The sequence below is a fragment of the Macaca thibetana genome, chromosome 3 (assembly GCF_024542745.1).
Source record: "Macaca thibetana thibetana isolate TM-01 chromosome 3, ASM2454274v1, whole genome shotgun sequence".
Classification (NCBI taxonomy): Eukaryota; Metazoa; Chordata; class Mammalia; order Primates; family Cercopithecidae; genus Macaca; species Macaca thibetana.
The window spans coordinates 10,791,199-10,813,339 of record NC_065580.1 but is presented as its reverse complement, the minus strand read 5'-3'; the positions used below and the strand labels follow the sequence as shown (position 1 = coordinate 10,813,339).

Here is a 22,141-nt window from a genome sequence, read left to right as displayed (position 1 = left end):
CCCTAAAAGAGAAAGTAGTTAAATCTGAGTAGCGTAACAGAATCTGTTTTGTATTCTGCTTCTCAGTACATTTATGGTTGCCACAATGACTATTACATTGATCATCAGGCAAAAAGAGATGGGGAGATCTAAAAATGATTTTTACATTTTAGCATATTTTGATAGGATATAATTGTCTTAATTGACTAGTGATGAAAAATTTTTAAGGCCAGACATTTATTTAATAAAATGCCTTTTGGAAAGCCCTTATTGCAAGGATGAAAGCCATAATGGCTAAAATAATAGAAGCCAAATTGAAATTCTAACACACAAAGAGTAACTAGTGGGTTGAAATTCTTCCAAATCAGGCAAAGGCCCTAATTCTCTTCAGCGTAGAGGTGTGAAGCCCCATTGACAAGCAGATGGCAAAATGGGAAATCCTTCAATGTAGTTGTTTTTAATAACTTCTTTTGCCATCTACTATCTCATAGCTTGGATCAAAAAAGGCACTGAACTCTCTTCACTTCTCTATTCAAATATTTTAGAAGAAATCAAATACTCCCAAGAGAGAAGAGAGTCATGATTCAAATCAATGTGTCACCCAGTGAGAAAACTGCAAGACTTTGGTTTACAGAGATGGTAGAGCAACTCATTTGCCACTTCACTGATGAGGGTTTACAGGCTTAAGCAGATGCTAATTCATCTCTGCCACTAAAGCCTTTGGTCTTCCAGTCCTGTCTGATGAAACTACTGGAGTTTATGACTTTTCTTAAGATAATAGAGTAAGTGATCAGAATCAATCCCCAGCCTACCGATCTTACCTGAATTCCAGTAACCCTACTGATTACTCCTTTTTTTTTTTTTTTTTTTTTTCTGAGACTGAGTCTCGCTCTGTCGCCCAGGCTGGAGTGCAGTGGCGCGATCTCGGCTCACTGCAAGCTCCGCCTCCCGGGTTCACGCCATTCTCCTGCCTCAGCCTCCCGAGTAGCTGGGACTACAGGCGCCAGCCACCACGCCTGGCTAATTTTTTTTGTATTTTTAGTAGAGACGGGGTTTCACCGCGTTAGCCAGTATGGTCTCGATCTCCTGACCTCGTGATCCACCCACCTCGGCCTCCCAAAGTGCTGGGATTACAGGCCTGAGCCACCGCACCGGGCCTGATTACTCCATTTTTAAAGACATCCAAATCTACATCTCAGAAACATGTACATCTATGAGGCCCCTGACTTGAAAGTTCTTCTCGACAGAACAGGGTTGAAGACAATAAACCCTGTTTGTTGCCTTAGGAATAAGACAGATCTGATACAGTTGCCACTCAGGAACTATGAGTCCTTGAGTAAACTTCTTAACTTCTCTAAGCCTCAGTTTCTCCATCTGTACAATGGGAATAATGTAAATAATATCTCCTTTGATAAGTCGTTGCTTAATAGAGTGCCTAGTATGTAGCCCTCAATGAAAGAGAAACTTGGGTTTTATTTTTAGTAATGGTATCTTCTTTTCTAAATCCTCATCACCTATTTCTTTCAACAGTTTTTCCTATGATTCATTTTCGTTTCCAGAAAAGTTGTTATTCTAAGATACAAACATGTATATAAATTTGAGTTCCTCCTTTTATACCAGCTGCTTTAAAAAATATATAGCTAAGAATACTACAGACACAATTAAATCCATTTGTGATAGAATGCTTCAATGAATCTTTCTATGAGATTTCTTGGGAATATTTTAATATTTTCATGCTCATGAACCTCAGTCTAACTCTATAACTTACTCCAAAAATCACAGTGAATGTGCTTGTTGCGCTATATGTCTTGTAATGACATTTAGACAGAAGCAATGAAATCCGATCTAACCTAGCAGTAAATGTGGTAAAGCTGATTTCTGTGTAAAGTTATCAGTTCCAACTTCTAGCTACCCGAGACAAGGAGCCCTGGGTAGTCTTGACATGAACTTAAAAGCAAGGCATCTCTTGAGACAAGAACCAGGATCTACAATCACATTTCAAACGAATTTATGCCTTCCAACTAATTGACTTGTTAACTATGCTAATACATTCATGTCTCTGCCTTTATATTTTTTCAGTAAGTAACGCTACAGAACTCAAGGATGTGAGATTAAAGAGCAAAGAATCTAGAGATTTCTGTAAACCCTTTTTCTATAGGAAACCAGATTAGACTTCCAAAACAGCTGATACAATTTTTGTGCATCTCCAAATATTTTATTTCTGTAGCAAATGTGTTGCTTCTTAGAAGACAGCTCTTTTAATTAGGCATTCTAGCCTAAGGGGAGAAAAGCTTCAATTTTCTCTATTTAGATAAGACCAACTTGAAAGTGGCAATACTAGATGCACTATGCAGTCTCATCTCCTACCACAGTTGTTCAAAATGTGAAGAATTAAGCAATAGCAAAGGTTATTCCCTCTGAACTCTGTGCCTTCTGTCATTCCCAGGTGGTGCTGGGGGCCAGCAGGGCTTCCTGGGCTGCATCCGCTCCTTGAGGATGAATGGGGTGACACTTGACCTGGAGGAAAGAGCAAAGGTCACATCTGGGTTCATATCCGGATGCTCAGGCCATTGCACCAGCTATGGAACAAACTGTGAAAACGGAGGCAAATGCCTAGAGAGATACCACGGTTACTCCTGCGATTGCTCTAATACTGCGTATGATGGAACATTTTGCAACAAAGGTAAGGCAGAACCCATTTCCAGAGCCACTTTTGTGCATCTTTTTAAGCCCAAATCATCTGTTTAGTGATTTTTCATATGTGAACAAGTGTGCCTTATTCTGAGGTTAAGATGATCAGAATTTTTCTCTCAGGTAGGAAGTTTCCAACCAAAATCATTTCCTAATCATTTTTGTTTGATAAGATGAGAGAAGCTTTGTGTACGGTGCAGAATTTCTTCCAGATTCCAGCAAATTATTCACTGCCTGAAACACTACAAAGACAGCCTCAATACATCTTTATGGTGAGGGTCAAAGTAGGTGGACTCCAAAAGGGGACTCAGGACTGACCCTCCCATGTTAGGATCTCCAATAGATCAATTGATCAGTCAACTGCTGTAGTGAATCAGCCAGTGCACCCCAGTGGTCTTGATGCCCCCACCCCCTGCAGTTGCTAAGAGACTATCAAGCTATACTCACCAGAAAGCTCCTCTGGTCAGTCATTAACATCATTATTATCACTCTTACTCAGGATGCCTTTGAATGGCTCTCAGCCTAAGCTAAACGGCAGAAATATTGAAAAACCACATCTAATTGGTCAGCTTAGAGCATCTGTTATTACTTGGTTCTTTTAGTCTTGAATAATTCCTTTAATCCCCGCAGAGCCAATCAATGAGCAGAGTACAAAAGCCCCAATGCATATGCATGTTATCATTTGAACTATACCCTGTGATCCTGCATGACCAGAAGAAGAAATTTACTCAACTGCTCTGTAGCTTAATTTCCCATATATAAATGAGGGATGAAGAGAGGAGGAGCTGGTGCTTTTCCTAAGCTACAATTGAAATGCGTGTAAATCACTCTTCTCTTTCTAAATGAATGTATAGCATTTGGGTAAAGTTTTCTTTGAACGGTTGATGTATCTCTTAATAAGAAGCTTTACATAAGTAGCCTATTCAGACTCTGATGAATACATGGAGGGTTGTTTACACTGGCATTATTCACGCAAGATGCCACACACAGAAGGAGGAATTGTTCCATAACATTCTCTGTACATCCAGGCTACTGTCTGGCAGCGCTATAATATGAGCATACAAATTAGGCCAGACAGGGTATGAAAAATGAGCATGAGACAACAACAAAGGTGGAAAGGAACACTATAGCGGAATAATTCCATACCACACTAACAGCGCTATTACAGTGCATTTTTCTGTTCAGAACAACATGGTTCCATGATTTTCCTGTGGCACACAATGGAACGGGCTTGCAAAACACATTAATTTTGCACTTGTAGAAATGACAGTCTTGCAATTACCATTCATTGTGCTTGATGCTAATTTAATGCAGTCATTTCCTTGCCAAAGTAATGTCTGAATGCAATCAAGTAAGCACTAATGCCTGAGAGATTCCAGTATGTAAGTACCAATTTAAAGAAAATCACCATCCCTTTATTTTTGGAGAGTTAGGTTAAACACAGTAGCTCACACAAAACCTCTGGAGGTTAATAGGCAATAGTCATGAATAGAAAGGCAGGGGCATATCCTCCCCAGTTGAGCTCACGTTGCAGATAAAGTTAAATGAATCCTGTGTGTTGCCTTTGACATTATTTCAACATGTTTACGCAAAAGACATCTAAATATTTCCTTATTATCTGTTTAGCAGAATGAGTTTTCATTTGATTCAATTAGTGGCTTTAACCAAAAAATTTAAATAGAAGACTGCAAAACATACTGGAAACCATTTATGAGCATCCTTCTGAGTCAAGTACCTCCTTGACTTGGTAGAATGACAGCAGTACTGTTTTGGAGGAATCCCGCAGCTGTCCAGGAAAGCTTTGTCTGCACTGAGGCAAGCTCCGTCAGGGACTGGAAGGATCTCCCAGCCTGATGCTGCTTCTGCTCTGGACCTCACTCCCCAGGTATCCTGGTGCCTGCACAGCAGTTCCTGTGACCCCCACCTCAAGCTTCAGCCAAACAGCTCGGTCTCTACGAAGAGCTTTGGCATTGGCCAAAGAATGAGCTCTGGGCAAGGCCTTCCCTGGCCTTCCTTTGATAGTATAGGTCTATGCTTGCAGATGTCAAAAACGTCCCTAATATTTTGCCAAGTGAGTGAAGCAAGGCCCAACCTACCACACACCGCCGGATTACATGTTTATACAAAACAACACATGCACACACACAGAGGTGAGGCAAACAAACTGTGAGAATACACACCAAAATGTCAATTGTGGTTATTTTTTTCCAGGAGGATAAAAATGCTAGTATTTTTTCTTACTTTATTTTGCTTTAAGTTCTGGGGTACATGTGCAGAACGCGCAGGTTTGTTACATAGGTATACATGTGCCGTGGGGTTTGCTGCATCATCTAGGTTTTAAGCCCCACATGCATTAGGTATTTGGCCTAATGCTCTCTCTCCCCTTGCCCCCAACCCCACAACAGGCCCCTGTGTGTGATGTTCCCTTCCCTGTGTCCATGTGTTCTCATTGTTCAGCAACCACTTATGAGTGAGAACATGCGGTGTTTGGTTTTCTGTTCCTGTGTTAGTTTACTGAGAATGATGGCTTCTAGCTTCATCCATGTCCCTGCAAAGGACATGAACTCATTCTTTTTTATGGCTGCATAGTATTCCATATTGTATAGGTGCCACATTTTCTTTATCCAGTCTATCCTTGATGGGCATTTGGGATGGTTCTGAATATTTGCTATGTAAATAGCGCTGCAATAAACATATACGTGCATGTTTCTTATTTTGTTTTTGCTTAGCTATATTTTCCAGTCTTTGCACAATGATGTATTTCCTCTAACATCATTATTTTTTCTTCTTTGGAAAAATAGTAATAGGAGGCTGAGTTCCTACCCCAGACATTTGAGGGGTAACTATCTCTGGTCATAAAATATCTAGTTATTTATTAGATATTGTTGGACCATTTAGTTGTACTTTCTGGATTGGAGTAGAATGGTCAGGTGAAAATTTTATATACTTATATTGCCCTTGATAATCTCAATACATTTAACAATACATTTTAAAATCTCAGTACATTTAGCAGAACTCATTTTCCACAAGCAGCTGAAGAGACCACCCTTCAGATGGGCACTGGAGGAAGGGCTGCCTTGTTGGGGTCAGGCTGCATGAAAATAAAAACCTCAAGACACTAGTATCACACTCAGCTATGTGAGAGGCTCACACTAGGACAGGCTTGGGACCCAAAATAGCCCAGGGGGACAGATCAGTGAGGTCTTGCCCCTGTATAGTATTAGCCCATCCAGGAGAATGGTGGGCAGACACCCATACTATTTGAATTCTCTCTGTTTTTCTCTCCTTTCTTTCTCCCCCTCATCCCCATCCTCCTTATCATCATCCTCTTCTTCTCTTCTCCTCCTCCTTCCCTCTCCCTTCACCGTAAACACACTCTTTACTTCTACATCAATCCCTGTCTCGGTCTCTGTCTCTCCATATTCCATACTACTTTCCCTCTCTCCCTTTCTTTTGCTGGAGTGTACAGTTGAATGTGTAAATGAAATTACCATGTCTTGTCACTTCACTGAACTAGGAAGACGGGGCTGGATTTGAGCAGGTTCCTCATGATCATCTCTTCTGTTTTGTAGATAATGCACTGATACTGATACTCACTATTCCCCACTAACCGAAACCATACAGGAAGGGGACTTCCTCTAACCTCTTATCCAAATCTCCTTCCAGAACCCTTTTTCTTTTCTTTTTTTTTTTTTTTTTTTTTTTTTTTATTTTGAGACGGAGTCTTGCTCTGTTGCCCAAGCTGGAGTGCAGTGGCATGATCTCTACTCACTGCAAGCTCCACCCCCTGGGTTCATGCCATTCTTCTGCCTCAGCCTCCCATGTAGCTGGGACTACAGGCGCCCGCCACCGCGCCCGGCTAATTTTTGTATTTTTAGTAGAGACGGGGTTTCACTATGTTAGCCAGGATGGTCTTGATCTCCTGATCTCGTGATCCGCCCATCTCAGCCTCCCAAAGTGCTGGGATTACAGGCGTGAGCCACCGTGCCTGGCCCCCTTTTTCTTTTCTTTTCTGTTTTGTTTTGTTTTGTTTTAGATGGAGTTTTGCTCTTGTCGCCCACACTGGAATGCAGTGCCACAATCTCGGCTCACTGTAACCTCTGCCTCCCAGGTTCAAGTGATTCTCCTGCCTCAGCCTCCCGAGTAGCTGGGATTACAGGTACCCACCACCACATCTGGCTAATTTTTGTGTTTTTAGTAGAGATGGTTTCACCATGTTGGTCAGGCAAGTCTCGAACTCCTGACCTCAGATGATCTGCCCACCTCAGCCTCCCAAGGTGCTGGGATTACAGGTGTGAGCCACCACACCCGGCCCAGAGCTGTTCTTGAAATAGATCCATAAAGATTTGACCACCAGTTAAAGTGTTAGCTCTCCCAGGGCTACTTGCCTGGGAGTGCTGACTGGGGAACATTTCATGGTTTGGAGATGGCACAAGGGCGTTCTGGAAACCCGACAACTAGACCATGCAGGCAGTCTCTTCATCTGTCGGCAGATAACTGCAACATCCCATCTTCTCAGCACGTTCACCAATGAGCAGCAGTTTAACTCAGCGGAGGTAGATCCCTTCCAATGCAGAATTCCTTGGCACCCCATTGGCTGAGGCTGACGGGAGAATCATCCCAGACTACGTGGAAGGTTTAATTGTGGGTCTGTCATCTTCAGGATTATTGGAGACCAAATAGATAGTTGCTTGGTCATGCCAAGGATAATTTTCTAACATTAAAACTGCTCCTTCTTGGAGAGTCAGATCCCAAAACACTCAAGAATTTTATAATTATCAGTGTCACTTTTATTACTAACCAGAAATTAGAAACATAATTTGCATTACACTCTCTGTGTGTCTTCTCTGTGTTTTTAAGCAAGAGGGAAAATAACAGACCTATAGCAGAGGCAGCAATTTCTATGTTTACCTTTCATGGTTGAATGCCATAGTAGATTGAATTCATGTCCACCTGGAACTTCAGAATACAACCTTGTTTGGAAGTAGGGTCCTTGCAGATGTGATTATGTTAAGGTGAGGTCATACTAGGATAGGGTGGGCCGTAAATCCAATGAGTGTGTCCTCATAGGAAGAGGAGGGGACGCAGAGATACACACAGACACAGAAGGAAAGCCATGTGAAGACGGAGGCGGAGATCGGAGTTACACTGCCCCAAGCCAAGGAATTCCTGAGGCTACCAGAGGCTAGAAGAGCCAAAGAAAGATTCTTCCCTAAAGTTCTGGAAGAAGCGTAGCCCTGAGAACACCTTGCTTTCAGACTTCTGGCTTCCTAGGAAAACAATACAAATGCTAATAAAAATCTACCATCTTCTTAATTCTTGCTCTTAACAAGGATAGCAGCTGGTATTTATGGAGAACTTGTCTGCTAGGCAGTGTGGTAAGCTTTCTAATTGTGTTAGCATCATTTAATCCCCACCACAACCTGGTGAAATAGTTGCTATTACTGTCGCTCCCAGTGTACCAAGAAGGAGATGGTTGCAGTAACCTGCCCCAAGGTGCACATACTAGTAAAAAGCAAGATTCCCTTTACTTTCATTTTGTAGCAACTAAAAGCATAGCCTCTAGTCTAAAAACTTTTTTAGTTATTGTGATTGAGTAAAAAGAAATTAGAATATTACTGGATGCAGAATTTATCATAAAAATAGGATACAAGAATTCAACAGAGACTCTTTTTTTTTTTTTTTTTTTTTTGCCACATCTAGGTGTAAGGTTTATTCATTTATTGCCTCGTTTATTGAACAAACATTCATTGAACACCTGATGTGCCCAGAAGTCTTGAATGTATAGTTGAATCTGACTACACTGAAATTTCCAAAGCATTTTAATAGTTTACAGATACAAAATCAGGCAAGTCTAGAATATATGATAGGAATACATGTGCACTGGATATCACCCAGGCTGCTGAAAACAGTTCTTCGTTATGATCCTTTCACCGAGCCAAGTTAAGCAAGAACTTATCATCCAGAGACACAAAGATATCTCCAAATTCACTCATCTGCACTTTTTTAAACTATAAAAATGTTCATGTTCATATGTTAAACCAGGACTGCAGTTGAAAAATGTGTTTCTTTAATCACTCTGAAACCATTTTCTGAGTTAGGGAGTTCTGTTTTCTTCTCAAGCATTCATTTGTTTATTGCTTAGATAAAACTTGAAGAATAAAAGTCACCGGACTACTGAGTGACCAAGATTTGAATGGTCATTCAATCATTGCACTGTTTCCATCCTTTGCAGTAACACAAATACGTGCCACCCTCCCTGTGTTCCAGCTAAGTCTCCTGTTCTCCCTATGAGTATTGTGAAATTAGCTAATATTTTATAATCTGTATTATTAAGGTGGTAGAAGAAGTTGTTTATAGCAAATTCAAGTCCCAACCTAGAAATGAGGATGGAATTAGATGTCAGTTTGAATCTATCTTTCTCACATACCTATTGTGGAACCTTAGGAAAATTGTTTGTCACTGAGCCTTATCTTCCGGAATACATAGTACCTACCTCTTAAGGATACCTTGAAAATCACACGGAATAATGTGAATGAATTTCCACATGAAGGATCTGGCACACAGAAGTCCAACAGCAAATGTCCCTTTTCATTCTTAGCAGCCCTTTGCTTTTTGGTTTGTGTTTTTGTTTTTACTTAATTCATGTTGTCCTTTAATCCTTCCCTAATAGCTTTAAATGTCAAATGCCTAACTGGCATTATTTTGGTGATCCTTGAGTACTGGATTGTCATTTCGGTACTTCAGGAGCAATGGCAGTGTCATAAAATGTCATCTCTACTTAATTTTGGTCACAGTAAAAGTATTCTGAAGCCCTGAAGAACTGAGGAGTATGCAGAGATTCTGGAAGATGCGATCGGAAACAACACCCACCAGTATCCCACTGGTTTTGTGACTAGGGCAAGTCTTGGCACAATGTATCCAGTCCTTTCAAGAACCAAGTTGGGTCACCTTAGTAACTCTTGCATCCCTTCCTGACTCAAGGCCCATCAGGAGACAAGAAAGCACTGATAGCCGGGCACACTGGCTCACACCTGAATCCCAGCATTCTGAGAGGCCAAGATGGGAGGATCATGTGAGCCCAGGTGTTCAAGACCAGCCTGGGCAACATAGTGAGACCTTGTATCTACAGAAAAAATAAAAAAAAATTAGCCAGGTGTGGTGGCACATGCCTGCAGTCCCAGCTACTTTGGAGGCTGAGATGGGAGAATCAGTTAAGCTCAGGAGGTCAAGGCTTCAATCAACCGAGACTGTGCCACTGCACTTTAGCCTAGGCAACAGAGCAAGACTGAGGAAAGAAAGAGAGAGGGAGAGAGAGACAGGTGGGGAAGAGAGAGAAAGAGGGAAGGAAGGGAGGAAGGGAGGGGAGAGAGAGAGAGAGAGGAGAGAGAGAGAAAGAAAAGAGAGGAGAAAGAGGGGGAGAAAGAAGGAGGAGGAGAGAAGGATGGAAGGAGAGAAAGAGGGAAGGAGGAAAGAGAGAAGGAGAGAAAGAGAAGAAAAAATAGAAAAAAGAAAAGAAAGGTCACAGACTCCTTTTTGCTCCAAGAGACCTCAGGGTCAAGTCCACATTATACCTCTAAGGAAGAGACGATTTTCCATCTTGCCCCCTAGAGAAACATTTCTTATTGGATGCGAGGTAGTGGGTTTGCCAAAGGGATTCGAAGGCTGAACAAATTCTGTACCACAGCTCTCATTATGGAACAGGGACCAGAGTAAATCCGTGGTCTCCCCTTTTAGAGCAGGTTGGAGAGAAAATTAGTTAATACAAAATATATAAACAAGTAGGGAGAGAAGGAAGAGAAATGTTGGAAGTGTGCATCTTAGAATTTCACCCCTGTGTGAAACCAGCTAAGCTGTTAGTAACAATGGCCATTTTTTCTCAGGTCTACCTACCCAGTCTAATAATCCCAGCTTGGAAGACACTTTCACATCAGTAGGGAGAGAAACTTTTCACAGGCTTCTTTTTCATTTTCAGTTGGAACAGGAGGTTTGATAGATTTGGAAGAAGGCCCAAAGGAACAAGAATAGAACCCTTTTTTCTCTTTTCTTCTTAGAGAATTATTCAAGAAGAGAAAATATCCCTTCTCTCTTAATATATTTCTCTTCAGACCTTAGGATGCAATTTGAAAGTATCCTGATAACTGTGATGATTAATTTTAAGTGTCAACTTGACTGGATTAAGATTACCTAGTGTTCCATAGTGAGCAGGTCTATGCAAGCCTACCTCCAAAGGCCAAGGGAGCTGAGAGGCCAAAGAAAGAGTCTGACAAAGCCAGTTTCTCAGAAGAAAAAAACAAATTGAATAGGGACTTACCAACAGAAGCCACGTCTCTGGTATCTACAAGATGAGACGGTGGATCCCTTTACCCCTTCAGACCCAGGGCTTATATACCATAGAGAAAGGGTCTACATGCTTCAGAAGCAAGTTACCCAAGAGCAGAATTAGTGGTAAACAGTAGAGAGAGTGGAAAACTTAGTGGCATTCTGGAATTGGGTTATTCAGAAGCCAACGTGGTGGATTAGCATCCAGGAAGGAGCTGCTTTAGCCCGTACACCTAGAAATCTCTAAAGCATTAGTTTGAGGTGTGTCTGTGAAGCTGTTTCCAGAGAACATTAGCATGTGGGTCTGAATGGATGAGGTGGCAAAGAGCTGCCCTCAGTGTGGGAAGGCATTATCTTATCTGCTAGGGACTGTAGAGAACAAAAACAGAGAAAAGGTGGTAGTGTCTATCTATCTAGTAGAGATGAGATACACTGTTTTTGGGCAACTCCAGGCTCCCTAGCCTTTGGGCTGCAGAACTTATACCAGATTCTCATGCTTTTGAGCTTGGGCTAAGAGTTACACCATTGGCTTCTTTCGTTCTGAGGCCTTTGGACTTGGAGTGAGCCACACCACTGGCACCCCAGGGTCTCCACCATGTAGAGAACGTGTCATGGGACTTCTCAGCCTCCATAACTGCATGATCCAATTCCCATAATAAATCCCCTCTCATGTGTCTATATCTATATAGCCTATTGATTATGTCCCTCTAGATAACCCTAATACCGTAGCGCATGAAAATAATCTGCTTAAAAGCTTAAAAAATAAAGACAGAAGGAAGAGCCAAAAAGTCAGAAAATATTTATGGATGAAAATCTGTAAGTGGACAGAAGTCCACAGACATGTATGGAAAAAGAAAATAATTTGACTTAATTCCGAACAGTCAAAGCTGCAGAGATAGCTGCCAAGTTTAAGTGGCTTTGTTATAGAATTTTGTGGTGATAAAATAACATTCCCCCTAGCCAGAGGTTCTCTTTGGGGTCCCAGATGTTTGAGAAAACCTGGTCAATTAACTTTCTTAGAGAAAGAGATTTAAAAATTCAGTGGGGAAAAAGCAAGTCCTCTGTAAAATTTTCTAAATGTAATACAGGACAAAGTGTTTGGATTTGGCTTTGGTCGGAGGATAAATAACTTTTATTTTTCAAGTGTGTGCCCTTTTCTAATCCCCACCAGTGTGGGAACACAACTGATTTTTTTTTCCTGAGTGTTTTATTTGTGTATGCTGTTGAGTGTTTTTATTTCCTGTTCTTCAGCAATGATCAGAACTCTAAATAATGTGAAGTTCACAGAAATACCACTCTTTATCTTTTCCCACATATTAGCTCCATGACTTGAGCTGAAACTCTATACATTTCTTTTGTGAAACAAAAAGGAACCGTCTGATAAATTGTCCTGAGGGTTTTGCTTTTAGATTGCTCACATGTTTGGCTGCCCTACCAGCAGGTCCATTCACCAATGTCCACACTGCCCTTGAGTACTCCATCACGTCTATGGGCCATGAAGACCTGCCTCTGACATGCAATTTCTTCACTTCACAACTGCTTTGCACGCTTATCATTTCCAACAGGCAGCTCTGGCCTTAGAAACTGGACTCATTCCAGGCATTCCTTGGCTACAGGAAATTTACTTTCTTAAATGATCAAGCCTCAGACTATAATCCTATAGCTTACCCATTTTATAGATCAGCCTGGCTTTGAACTCACTCAGGTATTTTTACCTCTATTAATTCCAACTGGTTATAATAGTATTTGATTTAGATAAATAGGCATTTTGTTTTTTTCTACTTAAAACCAAATCCTGAGGAAATAAATTATGAAGAGCCAGCTGCTCTCTCTGAGCCATCCTTGGCATTTTAAATGTATTATCTTCATTTTCTCAAGAGGAGTGGGCACGGGATATAGTGAAATGTTTAACTTGACTAACAATATTTTCTAGCTACTCTTCCAAGGGATATGTTTACTAAATATAAGGTGGCTTTTACAGTATTCAAATTCTATAAGGCAAAGACTCTCAGTTAAATTAAATTATTGGCAGTACAATTTAACATCCTACATTCTGTGTGAATGAAGTAAGTTCAAGCAGTTTGATCATTAATAATTTTATTCCTTCATATACACTGAGTACAAGTTTAGTGAAATATGGGAACATGTACTAAGAGTCTGCTGTGGGGGAAGCAGTGGCTTGCCAGCAAGGAAGGACAGGATGAATAAGACTAGGCTGGGAATGCAATGGAGGAGATAGAACCAACTGCAACATACAGGGAAGCAAGCCAGAAGGCCGAGTGAGAGACCCCCATGGACACGTTCCAAGTCTTGTCCAAGGGCAGCATGGCAGATAGTGGTGGGTTGCACCTAATTCTGAGGGTGTGATTTGGGTTAAGGGAGAAGACTCTTTGGAAAACATATATCATTAAAGCCTAAAGACAAAAGTTTTAAAGCATTGTCTTTGAAATAATACAATTGATATTTGCAAGAAATACTTATTTGCTTTTTTTTTTGGGGGGTGGGGGCAGGCTTTGAACTTTGTTGCCCTGGCTGGAGTGCAGTGGTGCAATGATGGCTCACTGCAGCCTTGACTTCCTGGGCTCAAGTGATCCTCCCATCTTGGCCCCCAGAGTAGCTGGGACTACAGGCATGCGCTACCATACCGTGCTAATTTTTTAATTTTTTGTAGCAACAGGGTCTCACTGTGTTGCCCAGGCTGGTCTCAAACTCCTGGCATCAGGGTATCCTTTCACCTCAGCCTCCCAAAGAGCTGGGATTACACGCATGAGCCACCATGCCCAGCCTACTTATTTGCTTTTAATATTACAAAATTGAATTGCTTTAGACATTAATAGTGGACAAAATATTTTAAGATTTAGATCAGCTTAACTATTTTTCAAATTATATTCCACCAGCCAAAAATATTTCATGAGACTTTGCCTTCTTTAATTTCTAATATGAAAACATTAGGGAATTTTTTCCATTTTTCAAAAATTTATTCTAATAACTAATATGATTTTCTCAAAATACACATGTCTCCTTGCAGTTTTTTCACTTACTCCCACCTCCAGATAATTTTATATGAACCTAATGGACACCTTCTTCTTGAGTATTTCTACCTTAAAGATAACTTTAAAGATACAATTTCAAAGATAGATCAACAAATTGATATGTAAACTGGGCATGGTGGCTCATGCCTGTTAATTCCAGCATTTTGGGACACTGAGGCAGGAGGATTGCTTGAGCCCAAGAGTTTGAGACCAGCTTGGGTAGCACAGTGAGAACCCCATCTCTTTAAAAAAAGAAAAAAAAATGTTTAAATAAATTGACATGTAAATAAGTTTATCTTTGCTTTTTGTTAAAAGAGGTCTTCTAAAAACTTATTTTTTATCGACTTTAACATTACTAAATTTTATTTCAGTATTTTGAAGTTTAGACCTTAACTAATGCAAATTTGTTTATTTTAGACTAGTACAAATGACTTATGATTTACCTACTGCAGTGGCCATTCTCACTTCCTGTGCTTCTCCCTAGGGAGTTTGGTCAAGTATAGCTTACAGAAAAATACTAAATTCTAGGCCTTATGTGAATCATTTCTCAGCAATCCTCAAAGGCACCAAAATGTTCTTTCACACCTTCTATTTCTTTCCACCCTGGATTTATGACCAGAAACACAAACAACACTATTCTAAACTAATTTTGTTTAAAGAAAAGAGAAATTTGTACTTTTTGAGTTTATCCCAATTAAAGAGGGAAGCTTATATTATATGGAACAGAGGAACAAGAATAACTTGAATTCCAATTTCAACCTTATTAAAAACCAAAGTGAACAGTCCTAACTAGGCATTCTGTTTCTTTATAAATTGCACTAATTATATAAAATTCATTATTCACAAGGCTGTGAGGATCAAACGAGCTGATGGATGTGAGAGTGCTTTGAAAAGCATTAATGTTATAAAATGCAAATTATTATTAAGTTTATTAATCACTCAGTCAGAGGTCCCAAAGTTGAAAGCCTCTTTAGTGAGAATCCTGCAAAATATAAACCATAGTCATTCAAAAGCTGCCAGGAAATCCTAGACAGAACTGTTCTATCTGAGTTGTTAGTGTTGCCATAACCAACAGCAAAAGCTTTTCCCTTCCAGCTGTTGACATTAGCGCTTGCCTGTCTCTCTGTACAACAGTGAGATGGGTTCTCCAGAAGTTCTGTGCTCACAACAGTCCAGCAAGACTTTAGACCTCAGAGTTATACTCGTTCATGACATGCAGTGCTGTATTCATAGTCAGCCAACCCTTGAATGCATGGCCCTGATTGAATTCCTGTCTCTGTCATGGAATTGGCATGAATCATTTGGCCTGGAACATCATTAAAGCAGCAAACACATTTGAGATTAAATAAGAATGGATTCTAAAACATCCTCTTGAGGTTGTTATTGCAAATCATGTTGGTTCCTTGAGTATCTTATAGAGCTTCAAGCAAATCATGTTGGTTCCTTGAGTATCTTATAGAGTTGCAAGAAATAAAAAGCAACTGCTACGTTGTAGAAAGTGCACCTAAAATTTTCCTCTTCTCCCAGGTGATGAACAGTCTCTCTGCATTCTCTGCCCCATTACTAAGGATGACAACTCCTGTTCAGATGAATGAGTCCAGATTTTTCTCATGTCTAAGCCAAATGTAACCCAAATATTTGAAGAAGTATTTTAGTTTTCAGAGATTAATTTTTTAGTTTTCAGAGATTAACAAGGATATAAGTAAAATGCTTTCTAAAGCTTTACTATTGAAGTAATCTGATTTAAATCCCTTTTAAATAGGTCTATTTTAGCCTGCTGACTTTTGTATTTCCTTAATAAATGTCTCTTATAAAGGAATCCTGTAAATTCAGTTAAAAATATAAATTAAGTCCTGTAAGTCAAATTAAACCAGTAGATCAAGTTGTAAATTTAAAACAAGTTTATAATCCCCCTCCTCTATTAACTAAGTCAAAATGTTATCTTCTGTGGCCTCATACAACAACCTCCTGAATCATAAACCACATGTGGTTATGACAAACACTTAATAACTTCTTTAAAAATATCAAGGACTATTCCAAAAAACTTTTATTTCTATTAGTATAATGAATTTATGATTACTCAGACTTTCATCTTTTGCACTAACATTCAGATGTCATTGGGTTACTGATTTCAACACTTCTTCAATTACTCTAAATGGTTAAAAGTTCAGGAAGCCCCTTTTGTCACAAAATCAAAGTGTGTTATGGTTAAAAGGAATATTTTATTCATTCATATTCAACTGACATTTTATTAAACATTTCCTGTTATGCCGGGCACTGAACTAAGTGCGCTCACATAGTTTACCTTATTTAATCGTCACAACAACATTCAGGCATTGATATAATCACCTTTATTTTCAACATGAAGAAACTGAGACTTCTAGAGGTTAAGTTTATCATCCTAAATCACATTGCTAGTAAATGGCAGATTGAAATTGGAATCCTAGGTCCCTGACTTCAAGCCTAGTGTTTTTTCCACCATATATACTAGCATAATGTCCTCTTTATTATACACTTACTGGATCAGATCCAAGCTGTGTTCATGGAGAGCTCGGGACCACATGAGGCAGCCGTCTTCCTATTTGAGCATTTCGGACAACTGGAAAGATTTCCCCCATCCTGAACCATCATCTCCATTAAAGTTGGAAAATGTCTCCATGAAGAAACCGTAGGTGTCTGGCTCTGGGTTCAAATTCCTGTGCCTGTAAGAACTCAGAAACACCTATGCACCTTCAAAATCCCCAACTCTGCGGAGACAAGGCAGAGCACCTGGCCTAAGTTTGACACAAAAGGGGTATTTAATAGCTGATTCATTCCTTACTCTTCTGTTTCCTTTACCAAAGTCTTAATGGACCTTAAAACTGATACACTCAGAGGAAGAGGCTGACATATGGTCAGTGGTCCCGTTTGCCATGGCTATTCTCCCAATGCCCCAGGAGGCCTTGAAAGATATTAGCCTTGCTTGTTGTCCAATGTAGAATGGCAAATTAGTGAGTTCCTTGGATACCAGATAATACAGCTTGCCCGGTGTGTCCTCTTTCTATCTTATCACCCTGATGACTCAGGGCAGGCCTAAGTCCTACAAGTTCTGAAGAAGTTTCCCTTCTTTCTTCGCCTTTCTTTTTGAGGCCCTCTCTGTCTGGTTGAGCAAGGAAAACACACACACACACACACACACACACACACAGAAAAACAGAGCCAGGTGTGAACTGGACCTGTCGGCTTCTAACGATAAGTCTCAGATAACAAGATATTTCTTTGTGTTTTTAGGGCGCCACCCACACACCATATCCATGCTGTTGTGTTAATAGCAGAGACTTCTCTCTGAATACATGAAGAGAGGAATAAAACAAGGGACATGACCAAATAAATTCTTCTGACATGAGAGACCACTTTAGATTGCCTTATTACAAAGAAGGTGATTTGTGGGGTAAACACAGGCCATGCCCTGTAAGTTTTCTTGTTGATGAAATTCATGCTTTGAATTACTGATTGATGGCTACTGAAGGATGGCAATTTCTCTGTTCCAGTCTGGAGATCGCACTACGTATAATGAGCTTCTGATGATGGAAATTCTAAAATCCAAACAAAACATGGAAACAATTTTTTAAAACTCGACATCTATTTCTATGAGGAGATGGGAGAGTGGATGCAATTGGTCAGCTCCAGCTGTTTCCTTACTTTTACCGCAAAGTTGTTACAAAGAGGAATTCAGTGTGTACAACTGTGAGCTTCAGGCCGCTCAAGCTACTGCATTACACTACATGGCCATGCTCTGATCCCAGCATGAGCCTTTTTTCCTCTAGCCAAAGGATAATGTAAAAATTATGACACAAATAAAATATTTATCTTCTAGGCACGAGTAAAGGAATTCACAAATCAGGATAGCCTGCAAGCATCCAAGAGTCTAGAGCAGGCCCCTCTTTTTTATAAAAACCAACCATATGAATAAAAAGCTGCCCTGCCCCAACTTCACCCCCTACCCATCACAGACCACACCATCACCCCACCATCCCCGCATACAGGCGTGCACACACACACACAGAGACACGCACACACAAAGCCACCCACTACCACTGCAGTGGGTAATCACTGATTTTTTTTTTTAATTAAACTTTTAGAGAACCCATGAGTTTAGTGGAAAAAATAATGGGAGAGTAGGAATAGTTTAAGGAATGTGCTTGGAGACCAGCCACTCTTCACCCAAAATGATTTCCTTTGAACTTCCTGACGTGTTCCCTTTCTGTCCTGCGGCCTATTATTCTATTAGGCCATTCTATTCTGTTAGAGCATCATTTGAATCAGCAGGAGTGGGTCTGGGAGGATGGTGATACCATCTCTTTGATACCTCAATGTGGACGGAATTGAAATGGCCAAGTCCTTACCCAGAAGAGCTGTCCTGAAGAAGGAGCATTGAGTTTGAAGGGAGGAGCCAGGTGTACTTTAGGAGTGGGGAAGACATTGAACAAGCTTTGAGGAGATAGTTAAGATGACTTCCGTGAAAACAGAGAGCTGAAGCCTGTTAGTAACAGACTGGAAGGAAAAGGCAGCCAAAGATACTCTTTTCTTTGTTGATCTTGCCTAAAACCAGCAGGTCTGCACTGGTAAAAAGAGAGGAAACTGTCTTCCTCTCCCCTCTGGCAGTTTCTCTTGCTGCTAAGATCCAGAATCCAAGCTAATGGCATTAGTGCTATAATTTGGTTTCACTACTAAATAATCTTTAGTTATTGATCCATGTTAGAATATTGTACTGTTGGAAAATGTATTCTGAGTTCCTAAAATCAATTTATATTATTATAATGTATGTGCCATACTATCATTATGTACATAGTATTAGCATATATAGCATCTCATTCCCTTGAAACCACTTGATCTTCATACTCATCATTTAAAAATACTACTACATATTATTCCACCCAGTGGGTTTACCAAAATTTATTTAACCTAAATATTTCACAATAGGGAAATGGCAATTTCAATTTCTGTTCTTAAAATTGTTTCCAATTTTTTTATTGTAAATAATACTTTAGTAAATGATTGTTGCAAGTGGCATTTCAGTATTTTACATTATTTATTGAGGATGGATTGCCAGACATGGAGAGGTAGAGTTAGAGGATATAAAATGCCTAGGCTTTTCATGTAGAAAGCCAATAAGATTTTCTAAACACAGTGCCAGAGTACATGCAATATACACTGAGAATGTCTTATTCTCTGAACACTACCAGCAATGTTTTTCTTTCTTTATTTTTATGAAGATAATAAGCTAAAATGGCAACCTATTTGCCTTTGTTTCCTCCAAAATCCCTTGAAAAATATTTCAAAAAAATTTTAAAGGTACAAGTCAAATCTAAACAAAGAGGACAGCAACATTCAGAAAGACAGCAAGCAAATGGAGGAATAACACACTTAGTAGACAAAGGGAAGCCAACCCCTAAGCTGGTTGAGGAAGAAGCTCAAGAGCAGGCAATTATAAAGGAGCAGCTTTTATAAGGAACCGACTCCTGCAATTACTGCATTAACTCATTCATGAAGGTGGAACCCTCATGGTCAGGCTCTGGTGAGAGCCCTCTTCTGGGTTGCAGAAGCTCAAGAGCCTGGCTCCCCTTCTCTTTGCCCTTCTGCCATGGGATGATACAACAAGGAGGCTCTCACAAGATGCCATCCCCTCGATCTTGAACTTGCCAGCCTCCAGAACCACAGCCAAGACATTTCCATTCATTGTAAATTATCTGCGGTATTCTATTATAGCAGCACAAAATGGACCGAGACAGGCTGCTATAGTGGACTGCCATAGCAGGTTCTGTTGCACTAGAAGGCTCAGAAATGGGTAGCCCCTGACACCTAGAAAGATAGACTTAAAAACAGAAGGATCAGCTAAAAGTTTCTATATGAAGTCGATCTTCTCCTCACTCCTACAGCTCGGCAACTACCCCAGAGCCAAATAAGGCAGAAGACCCAAGGTTTAGTGTCTGGAGGGGCTTCTTTTATCTCTGAAAGATTTGGAAGATTGTGTTTTCCAAGAATGGCTGCTACAAAAGCACTCCTGACACCTGTGCTTCCAGAGTCAAGTCACTGCTCCATCAAGACATGATATCTAGTTTTCCTCTCCAAGGATCTGGACAGCCCTGGGACTCACTTAAGCCAACAGAATGTGGCAGAAATTATGCTGCCTGACTTCCAAAGCTAGGTTTCAGAGCCAAGGTGACATGTGCCTTGGGAACTAGGCCATGCACATTGAAGCCCTGATTGCCCAGGAAAGCAGTCAACTGCCCTGAGGCCACCATGCTCAAGGAACTGCACTAGGTTACGTGGATCAGGCACATGGAAAAGCCTTGAGATGACCTAAGGAGATAGAGAGAGGTCAAATTTGTGATTCACAGAAATCATGAGAGATAATGAAATAACTGTTGTTGTTTTAAACCAGTAAGTTTGGGGAGCAATCTGTTAGGTAGCAATAGGGACTGGAACAGAGAAGATAAGTAATAGCTTTTTAGTTTTCCAAAAGAACTTACTCTCCAAGTATTATCTTTGTTTTTTGCTAAATCCTTTGTATTAGTCAAGGCTCTTTAGAGAGACAGAATCAAGAGGAGACATATACCTATATTTATATCTCTATATATGAAAGGAGATTTATTTGGGGAATTGGCACATGCAATTATGGCAGAAGCCCCACAATCAGCCCTCTGCAACCTGGAGAAACAGGGAAGCCAGCAACATGGCTCAGTTCAAGTCTTAAGGCCACAGAACCAGGGAAGCTGATGGTGTACCTCTCAGTGGGAGGCTGGAGGCCTCAGACACTGGGGCACCACTGGTACAAGTTATATAGTCCAAATGCTGGAGAACCCAGAGTTCTGATGCCAAGGGCAGGAGATGTCTCAGCTCCAGGAGAGAGAGAGAGAGAGAGAGAGAGAGCAAAAAGAGAAAAATAGAAAGAAGAAAAAACATGCATTCAAATCATTTTGTAACTCCTAATTATTAGGACTGATAATAAAACAAGACTCCAGATTTCAGACCTAGAGAACAACCAGCATAGACTGAACAAGGAAGATGAAGAGCTCTATGGGGACTATCTTTGTCCTTAGTCTCTTTGGGCTGTGCTAAGGGTTGAATGTGTCCCCCAAAAAGCATGCACTGGAAATGTAATCTTCAATGCAGAAGTGTTGGGAGGTGAGGCCTAATAGGAGACATTTAGATCATGAGGACTCCACCTTCGTGAATGGATTAATGCCATAATTGCGGGAGTCAGTTCCTTATAAAAGAACAAGTCTGGACCCTTTTGTGCACTCTTGCTCTCTCTCTCTCTCCTTCTCCTCTTTCCTCTCTCTCTCCCTCTCTCTGTGTCCCCTTCTCTTCATCCTTCTGCCATGGGATGTACAACAAGAAGGCTCTCTCACAAGATGCCATCCCCTTGATCTTGAACTTCCCAGCCTCCAGAACCATAGTCATATATCTCTGTTCATTATATATTATCTGCAGTATTCTGTGATAGCAGTGCCAAATAGACTGGTACAGGTTGCTATAGCAGACTGCCGTAGACTGGGTGGCTTCCACAACAAACATTAATTTCTCACAGTTCTAGAGGCTGGCAGTCTGAGATCAGTGTTCCAGCATGGTCAGGTGCTGATGAGGGCCCTCTTCTGGATTGCAGGCTGCCGACTTATTGTTGTTTCTTCATATGGCAGAAGGAGAGTTCAGAGAGCTCTCTGGGTCTCTTTTATAAGGGGACTAATCCCATTCACAAGGGCTCCACCCTCATGTCTTAATCACTTTCCAAGGCCTTACCTCCTCATACCGTCAAGTTGGGGGTTAGGATTTCAACATGTGAGTTTTGAGGGGGGACAAAAACATTTGGTCCATAACAGTCAAGAAAAATATAAAACAGTTTACTTCTGTTTCCTTCCAGTGGTGAGGGGATATAAGGGATGAATTAGTCATGGGTATGCAGAAAATGAGGCAAATGAAGAAACAAAAGATTGCACTGGAATATCAATGCAAGTGTTTTGCAGCATATATGATCAATGCAACATATATGAGCATATATGAACAATGCAAGCTTGTTACTTAGAAATATGAAGTTGATGCCAAAAATGGATGACTTCTGAGGAGTGGGAAGTGGG

General features: G+C 40.5%; 1 protein-coding gene across 1 annotated transcript in view; it reads left to right on the top strand.

Annotated features, from left to right (window-relative positions):
- CNTNAP2 (contactin associated protein 2) overlaps positions 1-22,141 on the top strand; it is a 2,243,420-nt gene that overhangs the window by 1,994,560 nt on the left and 226,719 nt on the right. The window contains exon 18 of the mRNA XM_050786136.1: positions 2,426-2,662. Coding sequence (XP_050642093.1) covers positions 2,426-2,662 — 237 coding nt within the window. The remainder of the gene's footprint in view (positions 1-2,425; positions 2,663-22,141) is intronic.